The sequence below is a fragment of the Artemia sp. Qi Xiang Cuo genome, chromosome 15 (assembly GCF_049724085.1).
Source record: "Artemia sp. Qi Xiang Cuo chromosome 15, ASM4972408v1, whole genome shotgun sequence".
Lineage (NCBI taxonomy): Eukaryota > Metazoa > Arthropoda > Branchiopoda > Anostraca > Artemiidae > Artemia > Artemia sp. Qi Xiang Cuo.
The window spans coordinates 1,660,580-1,676,196 of NC_142808.1; the positions used below are offsets into that span (position 1 = coordinate 1,660,580).

A 15,617-nucleotide genomic window follows, 5' to 3' on the forward strand; every position below is an offset into this window, starting at 1 on the left:
ATATAGCCATTTTTTTCAACGTAGTTGAAAGGTCCATAAATTATGTCTTTGAGGATGTCAACCCTCCCCCACCCCACATCTCCCAGGGCAAGGGTTGAAAGTGATACCCTTGGGGTTATATAAGGCTCTTATAGAAAGTTTTGTCGTAGAAACTTCAAAAAGGTTAGAACTTGATTGGAAATTGAGAGGACTAGTGCCCTTTTTAATAGTCAAAAATGACAGGAGAGCAACCGCACCTCCCCCCAAACAACAAAAGCCAGAAGAACAATAGGGAAATCTTTTTGTAAGACCGTGAAGATAATTTGAATGAATATTTCAGCCGTATGTCCAAGGGCCGTCCTCAGGCAGACAAAAATATATAAAAGAAAAAAGACTCACAACAACATGCGACTAATCAAACCAAAAATTTGTTTGTTTTTTTTTCAAAGCAGTCCCAGCATCCTTACTTCAGCGAAGGTCAATCAGGACCAGGGTTGCCAACTGCCAACGACGAAAAAGTGTGCAAATCAAGGCCAAAAAAGAGTGCAAGTTGTTAAAAGCGTGTGCAGGTTAAAAAATTTGCGCGCGCCGCCGCGCCGCAGCCTTTTTCACTGCTCTGACCATTCTTACGCCCTTTACACATAATGTTCAGTTATTCTTCGATCGATTAACCTATCGTCTTTAAATTTTTCAATTGTAATTAAAATAAAGTTGGGAAACCAACCTCTAAATAATAAGTCAGATAATGATTATCATTTTTTTAAGCTTAAAAGGTAATGCTCTGCTTGAAATTTGCAGGTGTTTATTTTAAATGCTTAGATCTTTAACTGAATTATAGTTGACTGGATTCAATGTTTAGTTAAAGTTTCGTCTCCACTTTATCCAAACGTTTTAAAAGGAATATAAGAGGTCTAAGTAACAAGCTGTGAACTACAGCTGACTTGACTGTAGTCAAGTCAAGTACTGTACCCCAGCACAGCGAAAAAGAAAATGGAAACAGAAACAAAACAGATTTATCATCCTTCAAAACAGCACACAAAATTGCGATGTTTATTGCATTTTTATTTGCATTTTATCACGTTGTGCCTCAATGTCACCCAGCAAATTCGGAAACCGTTGAAGAAGAGGAACAATACTGTCCACGTCTCCAGATAAGGCAACATGTGGACTTAAGCATTTGAGATTTTCCAACGTTAGGTCATTGTAGTCAATCCGTTTGCTCATTTGTGAGCACAATTCCAAAACAAATTCAAACAGCTCATCTGGGTACAATAAACCTGTTGAGCACTCAATAGGCCAGTGTTTTGCAGGCTTCCATAAGGCACAGTGCATTTGGTCCCAAATTTATACTATCAAGTACAAGAAAATAAGCTGGGCTAAACCGAACTTTAAATTGATCTTATACACGCCCTATTTCTTCCTTTTTGACAAAGTGCTTTAGAAACAACATATACGTCTGTCGCAAACTTTCCAAAAGCCTGTGAATCCGTCATCCATTATCTTGAAACTCTCTGCTTAGGGCACTGATCTTTCGCAAGGCAAGCGATAGAGAATACTGAATAACTTTCACAGATGAATCACGCATAAAGGCAAGAACTTTATTAGCCTTTTCTTCGGCTCCTCTATCTCCAGCGCAGTTACCTTCTCCATGGTCGGTAAAGAATAAAAGGAGCAGGTTCCACTGCTCAAGGATCAGTTCAGCGGAAGCTTCAAGGGTGAGCCATCGCGTACTTGAAGTCTGCAAAAGCTTATGGCTTTCCACGTGACAATAATTTTCGTAGATCTTTAGTTCATCCTGTCTTTTTGAGCTATTTGCCACATCTGCAACTACGTTACGAATAAAAATGTCAATTCCATCTGGTAACTTCTTAGTTGCATATGCAGAACAGAGAGCAAGGGAATCGACAGTGCAGCCTAGCACAAGTAAATCCGGCACATATTCTTTTAACAGTACACCAAGACCTTTTTGATGTCCAGTGTTAGCACTGGCATTGTCAAGGGTAATCGCCATCAAATTTTGCAAGGGTATTCCTAGACTTTCCAAATGTCCAAGTATTAGACGTTTTTGGCCTTCTGAACTGGCATCACTTACTGGCAAAAGCCCCAGAAAGTCTTCTCGCACTATATCTTTGGAGTCTTTGTACTTTGCTATAAGAACCAAGACCTTCTGCCAAGATTTATCGGTAGATTCGCCAACTATTAAAGAGATGTGAACTTTCTTTAGTTCAAAAGAAAGCACATCTCTTTCTGCTGGGACAATAACGTGTCTAATTATCCCACTAGTTTTAATTCTGCCCTGATTGAAACTTTTACAAAGTTCTGAGTCTCAAAAGTATTTTTTAGGACTGGTATTAAAGTGTCCATTTTTCTAATGGGAATGGCTTCCAAGAGGACCCACGACGTAAGCTTCAAGCTGGCTTCAATTACAGACTCAGCATCTAATTTTTTGGGAAGGTCTTGATATTGCAGCATTGATGCCTGATTGTTCTGAGCCCTGCTCTTGTGGAAGTTTGTTCTAAGATGGCACCTCACGTTTGCCACACATCCGAATATGTCTTTATAACACTTTTACAGTAAGCTAAGTCCTGGCATCATTTAAAAAACGATCAGAAATTAAATAAAAAAACAAACTTTCTCAACTGCAAGTAAGGAGCAACATTAAAACTTCCACCAAACAAAAATTACAACATATATGAAGGGGTTTGTCTGCTCGTCAACACCTCACTCTTTACGCTAAAAATTGAATTTTGTCCCAATTCTTTAAAAAAGGCTCCTGAAACATAAGGATCGTTTAAGTAGAACAATAATAAACTTTTTTAAAAGTAATAAGAAATTTAGCGTGAAGAGCGAGGTGCTGGGGAGGGGTGACCCTCTTCAAATACAAGGTAATTTCTGTTCGTTTTAAGTTTTAATGTTGCTCCTTACTTTCAGTTGAAAATTTCTTGTTTTTTTTTAATAGTGTTTAAAACCAAGACTGAAATCAGTCTGCAAAAGAGGAAAAAGGCTTGGGTAGAAATAATAGGGACCTTTTTTCTCCTTGTCTCTTGTACAAAATTACTTGCTTACTGTATAAGCTCTCGAGAATGTTAAAAGGGGTGATTAGCCTATTCTACAATTAGCTTTGCTTAAAATTGAGAATATAAGCACTTAGTTCTTCTGCCAGGCTTTGTCCATAAGCAAAGCTTGACAAAGACAAAGATGTTTTAAACTCAGTCCTACTTAAAATTCAGCAAGCGAAATGGATGTGGATGATTTTAATACCTGGCCACAGTTTTTGGCCCAAACTGAAATTTTGAGTCTTCAAAAATTTTATCAAACCTAAGATAGGCCCGCACAAGTCTAGCATCAACAGAAAAGTATTATTTTTTTAGTATATATTTCTTTTTGGTACAATATTGATCAATTTTTGGTGAATATTGAGCAGTTCGTATTATTGACCTATGAATAAAGTAAAAATACTATTCGATGCCTTTTTTTATGTCCTTTCCAAATATACTAATTGCTTTTGGCGTAAATTCACTTTACTCCCAACCCCTAGGGTATATATTTACTCATTAGGGGGGGGGGCTTGTAAAGTCCATTTCTGACGCAAAAGAATGATAAATTTTGATTCACGATGCAATTCAGACAGTAGAGGTAAGTTTGAGCTTTACTCCCACCCCAATGTGCAAACATATACCCTGAATTAGTATATTGGGGTGGGGTGAAGGGAATTTGCTCCAAAAACCATTATTTTTGTTTGGAAAGAGCATAAGAAAAGGCATCGAGTGGTATGTTCACTTTATTCATTGGTCAAAAATATGAACTGCTCAATATTTGCCCATTTTTCATCGTCATTTTCAATTGGCTCGAATTGTTTTTGCCCTGGATTCATTTCTGAAAGTGTCATTCACCAAACTCAAATGTTTTCCAAGATAACAAGAAGTGTCCAAAGTCTAAACTACAATTTTAGGCTACCCCATATTTTCCTAATTTATCCTTTTATATCATTTTGATAGTATGGGTCCCATCCAAACCAAATTCTCAGACCCCTGGCTGGTAAGATAAGATGTTTATTTAAAAAAAAAATGGCTATCACAAGAAGATAGGGGTCATTCACGCTTTAAAATGGTGCACAGGCCTAAAGTCTTTGCAGAATTTTATCAGTTTGAGAAGTTATAGTTATCAGTTTTCCATGAAGAACAGTTTTGCCCAACAGCTTTCAACTTCCTTCTATAAAACTTGATTTGAGTTTACCACGTTTTCACTTGTTATCTATGCTTTGATCTGCTTCTTGGTAAATGGCTGACAAAACGAGAAAGACGCCTGGGGGACGGCCCAGGCAGATATAACAACGATCATACTGGCTAGCTGTTCTATCTTTTGAGCTTAAATAATTTAAATTATATTTTTTATTTCGCTGAATATTTTTTATCCATCATCATTTCATAAAAGTGTGCAAAAAAGAGTGGAAATAGCACATAACGGGCAAAAAGAGTGCAAATCTGGTCCGTGGTGTGAAAGAGTGCAATGAAAAAAAAGAGTGCATTTCACACGAAAAGTGTGCAAGTAGGCAACCCTGACCAGGACTGATAAAACGTGAGGTAAAACAAGGCGATTCAATGAGAGGAAACAAAAACAATTTAAAAACACGTTCTTATTGCTAATCCAGCCTTTTTGGCAGCTAACCTCAAAGGTCTTTTTGTGACCGGTTCTGTGTTAATGTCTATTGTTTTTATTTAAATATTTTGTAAGATCATTTAATTAAACTTGTGTATAGAGCATTTAGTGTATATTCTCCCAAGTCCCTATTTAAGGAAATATTATTATTAATCTTAAGTTTGATTTCAATTGCTTCGCACACTACCTGTTAGTAGTGGGGCCATGATTGCTCTTTTTTTTTTTTTTAGAAGGAGCGAGTATGGTACCTTACCTTCTTTAAAAATTATTCTCAGGGCTCTTTTTTGAATGGATTCAATTTTTTCTGATTCGTCACGGGAGATACCAGGATACAAAACTGGACAAGCATATTCAAGATGTGGGCGGACAAAGCAAGTATAGATCCTTAAGGAATGGGATGGGGGACATTAAATTTATTCAAGAGCTTAAGGAGAGACATGGACGCATTAGCTCTATGGACAATATCTTTAACATGGATATCCCACTTTAAATTAGAGGAAATTGTAACATCAAGTAATTTAAAGGAAGACAGAAATAACTGGGGGGATAGGGTTGAGGAAAAGGGGTGAGGTTTTAAGGAAACATATTGGTATTATCATAGATTTAGAGGGGTTTACTCTCATGTCTAAGTCTGCAGCTTCATCATTGACCTCACCCCTTTCATTAATATCATCATTGAAGATGCTCATAGGGTTGCTTACTAAGCTTCTGTAGCAGGTTTCAACAACCTATATGTCATCCCCAAATTTCCATCTGTCAGGAAATTCCTTTGTAAGGCTATTTATCATAACAGAAAACAGGAAGGGATCTAGGAGATTATCTTTGGGTACTCCATTGTGGACAGGGAGGGGACTCCATTGTGGAGTGGAGTTGATTGTGGACTCCATTGTGCGTGGATGGGGTGTTAGTTGCCCTCCAATCACTTTCTACTATTAAAAAGGGCACTGGCCATTTCAATTTCCGATCGAATGATCCCTTTTTGAAGTTTCTATGACAACGCTTTCTATAAAAACCTTATATGCCCCCACGGCATAACTTACAACCCTTGCCCTGAGGGCTGGGGGGGGGTTATCATCCTCATAGACCTAATTTCCAGAATTTTCAACCACGTTGAACAAAATTGTTACGACGACCCCTTCCATAAGAAGTGCCTCTGAAAAAAAAAAAAAAATAATAAAACATTGGAGCCGTATGGCCTTTACTATAGGCAACGCTATAGCGCTGCCTCTGACTACTGCTACATACTTGTCATTAAGTAAAGTCGATACTTATATGAAATACGCCCTACCTAATATTCTTCATCTAAGTAGAACCTGTTTCTATGACGCTCAATCCCAATGAAATATTCCTAAGTAAGATAAAAATATAATACTTCAAAAACAAATTTGGGCTATATATTTGCACATTAGGAAGGGTAGGGTAAAGTATAGCGGGTCTGCATGCCTAATGTATTAGTTACACTTATTCTGCATATTATGAAGTAAGAATTGTTTTTAAACTTTACTGTCCAAAAACTTTACCCCCGCCCATAATATGCAAATATATAGCCTAAATTATATATTTTCCATCTATTCTGTCACTTCTCTCTGTCTTGTCTCACACTGAAAGAAACTAAAGAAAAAAAAAACGGTTTTACCTAGGTTCTACTTAGATGAAGAATATTAGGTAGGGCTTATATCATACAAGTACCGTAAAGTCATTTGAGGGTCACACTGGTAAACACTTCTATTCCATCTCCCTTTCTTGAAAGCTCTTACTTTGAGTTTTTTTTTTAAGTTGAGCTTTGCAAGCTTGTCCTACCCTAATCTGGGGTGTCCAATATTTCTCTTGAAACAGTGCAGGCTACATGGCGAGACTACTCAATTTGGTGGGACAGGACGGGCTATTTGGAGGGTATTATCTATTTGTCGGGTATTTGGCAGTCTTTATCTATTTGGGAGATCTGTCAAAACCACCTTGGTCGCTCAATCGTGATAGCTATGTTGAGTTGGGTTTGAACAACTTCGTTCATAATTCTTCTAAGCTCCTTTTTAGTATTTTTTTCCTTTATCATTAAAAAAAAGTTTATAAGAAACTATCATACTGTAAAACACTAATACAGGGATGTAGATAATAGTCTCTGTAGGGAGAAAGAATATAAAAACTAACCCAAAGCAGGCTAGTTATACAGGGTGTCTACAAAATCTAGATATGAACGAATATTCAAAATTCACCAAGACTCTAAAAACGGAATTTTAATATCAATAGATACGTCAAAAGAATCAACTTATTGTGTTGATTCCAAACGTGTAAAATTCATCAAGTTTAGTGTTACCAATCAAAAGTTACGAGCCTGAGAATATTCTTGATTTTTGAAATAGGGGGAAAACACCCCGTAAAATTCAAGGAATCTGAATAAAAATCGTGACATCATATTCAAAGTACCAGTGAACCCCACCATAGAATTTTCAAGCTCCTCTATACAAAAATGTCAAATAAAATATCAGAATTTTTATGTAACCAGACTTTGTGGACCCTGTCTAATGAAAAATACATAAAAAAGAGAGAAAATAGTTAATATCAAAGACAGTTTGATTTTTTAATTGTCAAACAAGTAGCGTTGTCAAATTTAACTAGGTCAAATTAATTATGTGCTCTATTTAATTAGACAAGTTGAGAGGTTTTAAAAATAATACTTTGTTAAAGCAGAAACTTACACAACCACATGCGTCTTAAAGCATAAGGAAACTCGAACATTTACTTCATGAGAAATACCTCCATAACACATTGCTTCAATTATTAAAGCGGATTGTTACCTGATTGTTTCAACTGTTAAAGCAGAAACTTACACAACCACATGCGTCTTAAAACATAAGGAAAACTCGAAAATTCAATTCCTGACAAACACCTCCATAACACTTTGTTTCAATTATTAAAGCGGATTGAAACCTGATTATTTCAATTGTTAAAGCAGAAAGCAGAAACGAAAATATGTGATTTGTGATCTTAAATATGTGATTTTACGAAAATTTGACAAAGTTGTCAAAGTATGACAACTTTGATTCGGCATTGGCTTCGCATATTTTCGTAAATCCGACCCATCTGGTTCTTTTTGACGAAGCAACCTTAATATCTACTGTAAATGGCCTACCACAAACTTTTAAAGAGGTAATTGAGATAAAAAAAAAATACATGAACTGAAAATTTAGCAATAAATAGAGATACTGGAGATATTTCATTAAGCCCAATTTACAAAAGTTTAATTTTTAAGGATTCAATCAATATTTTCACCCGGTATAACTGGAGAGAACCTATTTGCACATCAAATGATGAACGAATTTGTAGGCCAGCCAAAGCTATGGCAAGACAAAGGATTATTGCCCAATCACCTTGGTAGATTTCTTTTTCATTGATTCCAACCTGGTTCTTATTTAGTTTCTGTTCTGTCGTTGGCAAGTAAACTTCGAAAGGTTCGATTTTCGTTGGTTTCTTTTTCTTTTCTTTTTTGTTTAGCACTGAGGACGACTCGGCGGAGATCATTGTCGAAACATTTGCTTATTTCTTCTTCTTCATAGTTCGCCACTGGCTGAAAAAATCCTCGTTTTTTCACCTTTTTTTATTTTATTTTTCTTTTTGTTATTTTCTTTCCTCTCTGAGTTTCATTTGTTATATTAAATCTATTTAATTTATTTCATAAATTATTATTTTTATATTGTTATTTTAAAACCATTGTTATTTTGTTAATTTTAGTAAATTTTTACTATTGTTATATGCAGTTTATTTAATTTATTTCATAAATTATTATTTTTATATTGCTATTTTAAAACCATTGTATGTGTCTTAAAACATAAGGAAAACTCGAAAATCCAATTCATGAAAAATACCGCCATAACACACTTATACCGTTTTTGGTAGTAACAGAGGCCAAATTTAAAAATAAAAACGTTGGTGAAAATCAGCAAAAAATTAGCTAAAAGCATATAAGATAGGATTTATTACTGAAAAACGGCTATCACAAGCCCAAATGGGCCGAATTCGCACTTCCGCGTCAATAAACAAAAAAGAACAAAAACAAACAACAACACAAAAATTATAAAAGGCTTAATTTCAAATAAGTAAAAATGTCAAAAAAATTAAAACTCATAAAATTAAAAGGCCAATGCCAAATCAACAAAACGTCAAAGCAATAAAAACTCGTAATGACACCAAATTGATTGAGACACAGTGGCTTTCAGTTGAAGATGTAACTGTCTGAGGGAGTCAGCAGATTGCTAACTTTTGGATTCTTATGGACAAAGAGCGTTGTGAACAGACCTTAGATACTTCCATGGGGGAGGGGATATTTTGATGTCCTTAGTTCCTTTAGGTTAAGCAAGTCAATATTACTTGCCGAGCAAAAAAGCAACTTAGTAAAAAAAATTAATGATAAAAAAGTGAAGAGTAAAGAAATAGCAGTCAAGAAGCAGAATTAAAAAGTATGCAGAATGAAAAAAGTAAAATAAGAAGTAGAGCTTACCAGTTTTTGAACTCGTCCCTAGTCCACTCGAATTTGTGGTCCCAATGCCTCACTTCTTTAGCATTCCTAAATAACACATTGAACTCCTTATTGGGTGTTGTTAGCAAGACCAGTTTTGGCTGAATTCGTCTGAATATCATCTCAGGTATTTTTTCAAGAGTGTCAGGATACAAATGCTCTATTCTAGATTACAATTCTATTACTATTAATTAATGCATTTTATTTATATACATTTCAGCTGAATGTAAATATCATGCAGCTGGTGTTGATTTTAGTGAAATTATTTATTTTTTCACACTATCCCTACACACGATATTTAAAGAGCAATCACAGATATAATGAATGCAAATGGGAAAAATGACTTAGGCCAATTAGATAGAAACAGTGGCGTTTATTTCGAAGCGAATGATACAAACAGTGGCAAAGGGGGGGGGGAGGGAAGCACCTATATTTTTGTCTCCTCTTAGACTTTGAAAAATGCCTTCTTTTGGACGTATGTTCATTGAAAATACCTCTATTTTCATTGGAGAAAACAAAGACAAAATTACCCCTCCCTTAGATACTGAAAAATATATTTTACACCCTCCCCCCTAAATTTTTGTGAATTTACGCGTAGAGGTGTTTTCATTGACAATATCTCTATTTTCATTGAAGAAATCGAAAACAAAGAGAAAATTACCCCTCCCTCAGATACTGAAAAATATATTTTACACCCTCCCCCCTAAATTTTTGTGAACTTACGCGCAGAGGTATTTTCATTGAAAATAACTCTACATTTTCATTAAAGAAATTAAAAACAAAGACAATATTGCCCCTCCCTGAGATACTAAAAAATATATTTTACACCCTCCCCCCTAAATCTTTGTTAATTTACGCGCAGAGGTATTTTCATTAAAAAAACCTCTATTTTCATTGAAGAAATCAAAAACAAAGACAAAATTACCCCTCCCTTAGATACTGAAAAATATATTTTACACCCTCCCCCTAAATTTTTGTGAATTTACGCGTAGAGGTATTTTCATTGAAAATATCTCTATTTTCATTGAAGAAATCGAAAACAAAGAGAAAATTACCCCTCCCTCAGATACTGAAAAATATATTTTACACCCTCCCCCCTAAATTTTTGTGAAGTTACGCGCAGAGGTATTTTCATTGAAAATACCTCTATTTTCATTAAAGAAATCAAAAACAAAGACAATATTACCCCTCCCTTAGATACTAAAAAATATATTTTACACCCTCCCCCCTAAATCTTTGTTAATTTACGCGCAGAGGTATTTTCATTAAAAAAACCTCTATTTTCATTGAAGAAATCAAAAACAAAGACAAAATTACCCCTCCCTTAGATACTGAAAAATATATTTTACACCCTCCCCCCTAAATTTTTGTGAATTTACGCGTAGAGGTATTTTCATTGAAAATATCTCTATTTTCATTTAAGAAATCGAAAACAAAGAGAAAATTACCCCTCCCTCAGATACTGAAAAAAATATTTTACACCCTCCCCCCTAAATTTTTGTGAATTTACGCGTAGAGGTGTTTTCATTGACAATATCTCTATTTTCATTGAAGAAATCGAAAACAAAGAGAAAATTACCCCTCCCACAGATACTGAAAAATATATTTTACACCCTCCCCCCTAAATTTTTGTGAACTTACGCGCAGAGGTATTTTCATTGAAAATACCTCTACATTTTCATTAAAGAAATTAAAAACAAAGACAATATTGCCCCTCCCTTAGATACTAAAAAATATATTTTACACCCTCCCCCCTAACTCTTTGTTAATTTACGCGCAGAGGTATTTTCATTAAAAAAACCTCTATTTTCATTTAAGAAATCAAAAACAAAGACAAAATTACCCCTCCCTTAGATACTGAAAAATATATTTTACACCCTCCCCCCTAAATTTTTGTGAATTTACGCGTAGAGGTCTTTTCATTGAAAATATCTCTATTTTCATTGAAGAAATCGAAAACAAAGAGAAAATTACCCTCCCTCAGATACTGAAAAATATATTTTACACCCTCCCCCTAAATTTTTGTGAATTTACGCGTAGAGGTGTTTTCATTGAAAATATCTCTATTTTCATTGAAGAAATCGAAAACAAAGAGAAAATTACCCCTCCCTCAGATACTGAAAAATATATTTTACACCCTCCCCCCTAAATTTTTGTGAATTTACGCGTAGAGGTGTTTTCATTGACAATATCTCTATTTTCATTGTAGAAATCGAAAACAAAGAGAAAATTACCCCTCCCTCAGATACTGAAAAATATATTTTACACCCTCCCCCTAAATTTTTGTGAATTTACGCGTAGAGGTGTTTTCATTGACAATATCTCTATTTTCATTGAAGAAATCGAAAACAAAGAGAAAATTACCCCTCCCTCAGATACTGAAAAATATATTTTACACCCTCCCCCCTAAATTTTTGTGAACTTACGCGCAGAGGTATTTTCATTGAAAATACCTATATTTTCATTAAAGAAATTAAAAACAAAGACAATATTGCCCCTCCCTTAGATACTGAAAAATATATTTTACACCCTCCCCCCTAAATCTTTGTTAATTTACGCGCAGAGGTATTTTCATTAAAAAAACCTCTATTTTCATTGAAGAAATCAAAAACAAAGACAAAATTACCCCTCCCTTAGATACGGAAAAATATATTTTACACCCTCTCCCCTAAATTTTTGTGAATTTACGCCGCCTAGTGAAAACATGTATGACAATAAGGAGGAATATCATAGCACACCTGCTCTTTTATGTGTGAGCGTAAAGACTCGAAGGGACAACTTTTTCTAAACATGCCTTAGAAAAGGCCAGGAGCAACATTGTTAATATTAATGAACGTAGATGTCTTATTAAATCGAATCTCTTATTAAACCCGTTAAGTTTAATAGGTATTGCTAGTAAGAACAGTTTTGGTTGAATTTGGCTAAATATCATATCAGGTGCTTTGTCAAGAGGACTCAGACATAACACATGTTAAAATAAATTACAAAAGATGAGTTAACTATCAGACAAAAATTATACCGTTACGAATGCGACCGTTTCTTCAAGCAACCGATTTTTGGGGTGTATTGTGTGCAATTGAATTATAATTTTTATGCGAGGGGGGGGGGCTTCAGAATCACCCCAATCCCAAACATATTACATTTTTAAAAGTATTTGCCATGTCATATCCCACGAAGACTGTCTATAAGAGGAAACACCAGGCACTAAATACTTGTTAGATAGTGACCAGTGCATAGCCTCTGTCCCCACTCCCTCCTGCCCAAATGAACTTGAACCGAGTTTTCATTGGGAGCATCCCTCCCGATATTACGGAATCGTGTCTCAAGCAGAAGGAATTCTTGCCTAACCATCTTGGGAATGACCAGATTCAGAAAATAGACTTAGTTAAAGGTGGTATCATGGCATTTTTGAAATCAGAGGATGCTGCCCAATCTTCTTCAAGTGCCCTTGCCAATAAGCCTGATCTGAAAGTAAAATATCGCAGACCAATTTTGGCCGCCATAGCGAAATTCGTACCCCAAGAGACAACGGAAGATGACATTTGCAGTCGCAACCCAAGTGTAACTGAAGCCCGGAGATACGATAACTCGGTCAGCCTCAAGTTGCTATTCTCTGACGCATACTCTCGGGACAAGGCCCTGAAACATGGACTTTATGTAGAATATACTCACCTTAGATTAACCGAATACAGAGAAGTGCTGAGAAGGTGCTTTAAGTGCCAATCCTTCGATCATATAGCTAAAGACTGTGCTCAGCAGATGAGGTGCCCCCACTGTGCCAACCCCCAAAAATCAACCAAGGACAATCCGTGTAAATCCCAAATCTGTGTAATGTGCACTGTGCTCTGCCGGCAGTAATGACCAACCCTGTTATAGCCTTCGCTACCCTGCCGTAAAGATAGTTATGCTAAAGAATAAACAAGGAAACAAATGACAGATCTGTCCATTTTTCTCGTAACGTGTATGGTCATAATGCAGGAAAGCTCGATTATATTCGTGAACTGTATTCATTTTATAACGTCGTCTGTCTTCAAGAGCACCTCTTTACCCGTGATAATTTTGGACTCCTGCAGCAATATCCGGGCCAATCCGTATTTATTCATGAGGCTAAGCGTCATTACAGCAGGGGAAGGCCATCCGGTGGTACTGCAGTGGTTGTTGACGACCGCCTACAATGTCAATTCCTTGAATCTTGTGATTTCTACACGGCAGTGGAATTCCACGGTCCTACTGGATTTTTTCTTGTGAATGTGTACCTACCAACAAATATGAATAATATCCGATCAGAGCAGAAGTTTGCCGAAGCGTGTAACCGCTTAGGCAGATTAGCGCGAAGGCTTGGTAACAGACGGTATGTTATATGTGGTGATTTCCAGTGCAACCTCATGCTACCAGGTAAACTATCTGACATTTTAAGAGCCTCTTTATCTGACTGTGTTGTAGTACATAATAAAACACAGGATTTCACATATATTCATAACTCTGGTTCTACCAGCAATATTGACCATGTACTGTCAAACTTAAAGTTGAGCGGTTCAGTTCAAGTTGACTCTGATCACGTAGTGAGTGATCATCTTGGCCTAAACTTCAAGGTTCCGTTTAGCCCAACTTCGATACGAAACACTGGTGGTATGTTCTACACAAAGACTGAATGTCGTAAGTTAAACTGTGAAGTATATGTAGAAACTTGCGACAACATCTTGAACCAAATCAAAATGCCTTTCCACCTACTGATGCACGGTATGAAAGACCCCACCGCTTTAGATATATACTGTTCGGAAATCATCCATGCTATGAAAGTTGCAGAATCGGCTGCCGTGCCAAAGTATCGAGTGTCAAAAGGAACTCGTCGGCCGGGTTGGGGTGAGTGTCCGTCAATCAAAGTCGCAATATGACGCGTAAAGCTATGGCATCATATATGGCGTGAATCAGACAAGCCTAGGTCAGGTATTTTATATAACTTGTTTCGTTCAACAAAAAAGACTATTGTTTGCTAGTCAAAAATCTCAAAATGAACGAAGCAGAAAGAGCATCAAGTGACGCTTTAAATAATCCAACCAATATGTGGAATTACTTTAGAAAATCAAAACCGCAGCCTAAGCCATCGGCTACTAATATTAGAGAAGATGAATGGTCAAAACATTATTCATCCGTTTTTGGATCTACAGATCCAGGTCTTAAAAGTGCTAGCAAGTCCGAACTGAAAAGTAAACTAGAACCCCTGCTTGAAAAGTGAAATTTATTCGTAGTTAAGAAAGCTGATGTTAAGGTTGCTATTAAACAGCAGAAGAGAAGGAAAGCTCCTGGATTTGACACAATTAGTCTGAACATCTGTCTAATAGTTGTATACGACTATTAGAACATCTAACACTCCTGTATCAAATGTGCATAGATTCTGTAGTGGTCCCGAAATCTTTTTGTGTGGGTGCTGTGAGTAATTTTGCCGGAAATAGTCTCGAATTGTTCTATAGATTACCGTCAGTTTGGGTTTCGTCGAAACCTTAGCTGCCCGTTTGCTCATCGGATTTTGAAGCGCATTATCTCGCAAGCAGGAGGATCGGGGAGCCGCCTGTTCGTGTATAGTGTTAATAAATCGTCTGCCTTCAACTCGGTAACTCAAGCCCTGGTTTTTATTAATTTGTTGGAAAATGGTGTAAACGCTTATGGTACTTCCTTCTTATTGGTATCGATATTCATTTGTCCGGGTTAAACTGGGTCAAGAATTATCTAGTCCTATAAGGCTTTTTAGAGGGCTTCGACAGGGATCAATTCTTAGTCTGGTGATGTTCAATGTTCTTACTTCGTCAGTAACAAAGCATATATATGGAGAGTTCTTCCTAGGACTTTGTGATTTTAGTTTATTATGTTACGCTGATGATGTGCTTATGATAAGTAGTAGCCTTGCAAGCCTCCAGGGTAACCTCGACCAGCTGATTGGTGGGTACAATTGCTTAGGTCTCAAAGTGAATGCCCAAAAGACAAGAGTTCATGGTTATTTATCCGCGGTCTCCCTCTTGTAGTCTAGTATCTAGAATTGAGCCTTATGCCATCATTAATGCAACGAAAATCTTTTTGGTACATCAACTTAAGTACTTTGATGTTACGCATGGCTCTAGCATCATCAGTTCTAGGTCCCTGCTTATCAAAAAAGTATCTACCGTGATTAGATTTAGTTATGCTAAATTAACAGCACTCAAGTATAGTTACAATATAAAAGTGTTATCACAACTTTATTCAGCGATTGCATTGCCATATCTTCTATATATCTCACCGCTATGGGATTGGTTAACGGCAACAAAAAAAATGGAACTTCGATCGGTTTATAGCAAGTATCTTAAATTTTTGCTGCGTCTACCGTTATACGAACGTAACACTCGTCTCCTGAGCTCGTATAATTTGAGTGACCCAACTGAAGTTCCGCCAGATCTGGAAAATCAGTCTAGAAAAAGATCATTCGAAAGATTAT

The 15,617-nt window shown here is 36.3% G+C and overlaps 1 protein-coding gene across 2 annotated transcripts in view; it reads right to left on the reverse strand.

Annotated features, from left to right (window-relative positions):
• Hen1 (Hen1 methyltransferase) overlaps nucleotides 1-15,617 on the reverse strand; it is an 82,451-nt gene that overhangs the window by 33,876 nt on the left and 32,958 nt on the right. For both annotated transcript variants that reach the window (XM_089100935.1, XM_089100936.1), the window contains exon 5: nucleotides 9,134-9,316. In XM_089100935.1, the coding sequence (XP_088957061.1) occupies nucleotides 9,134-9,316 (183 nt within the window). The remainder of the gene's footprint in view (nucleotides 1-9,133; nucleotides 9,317-15,617) is intronic.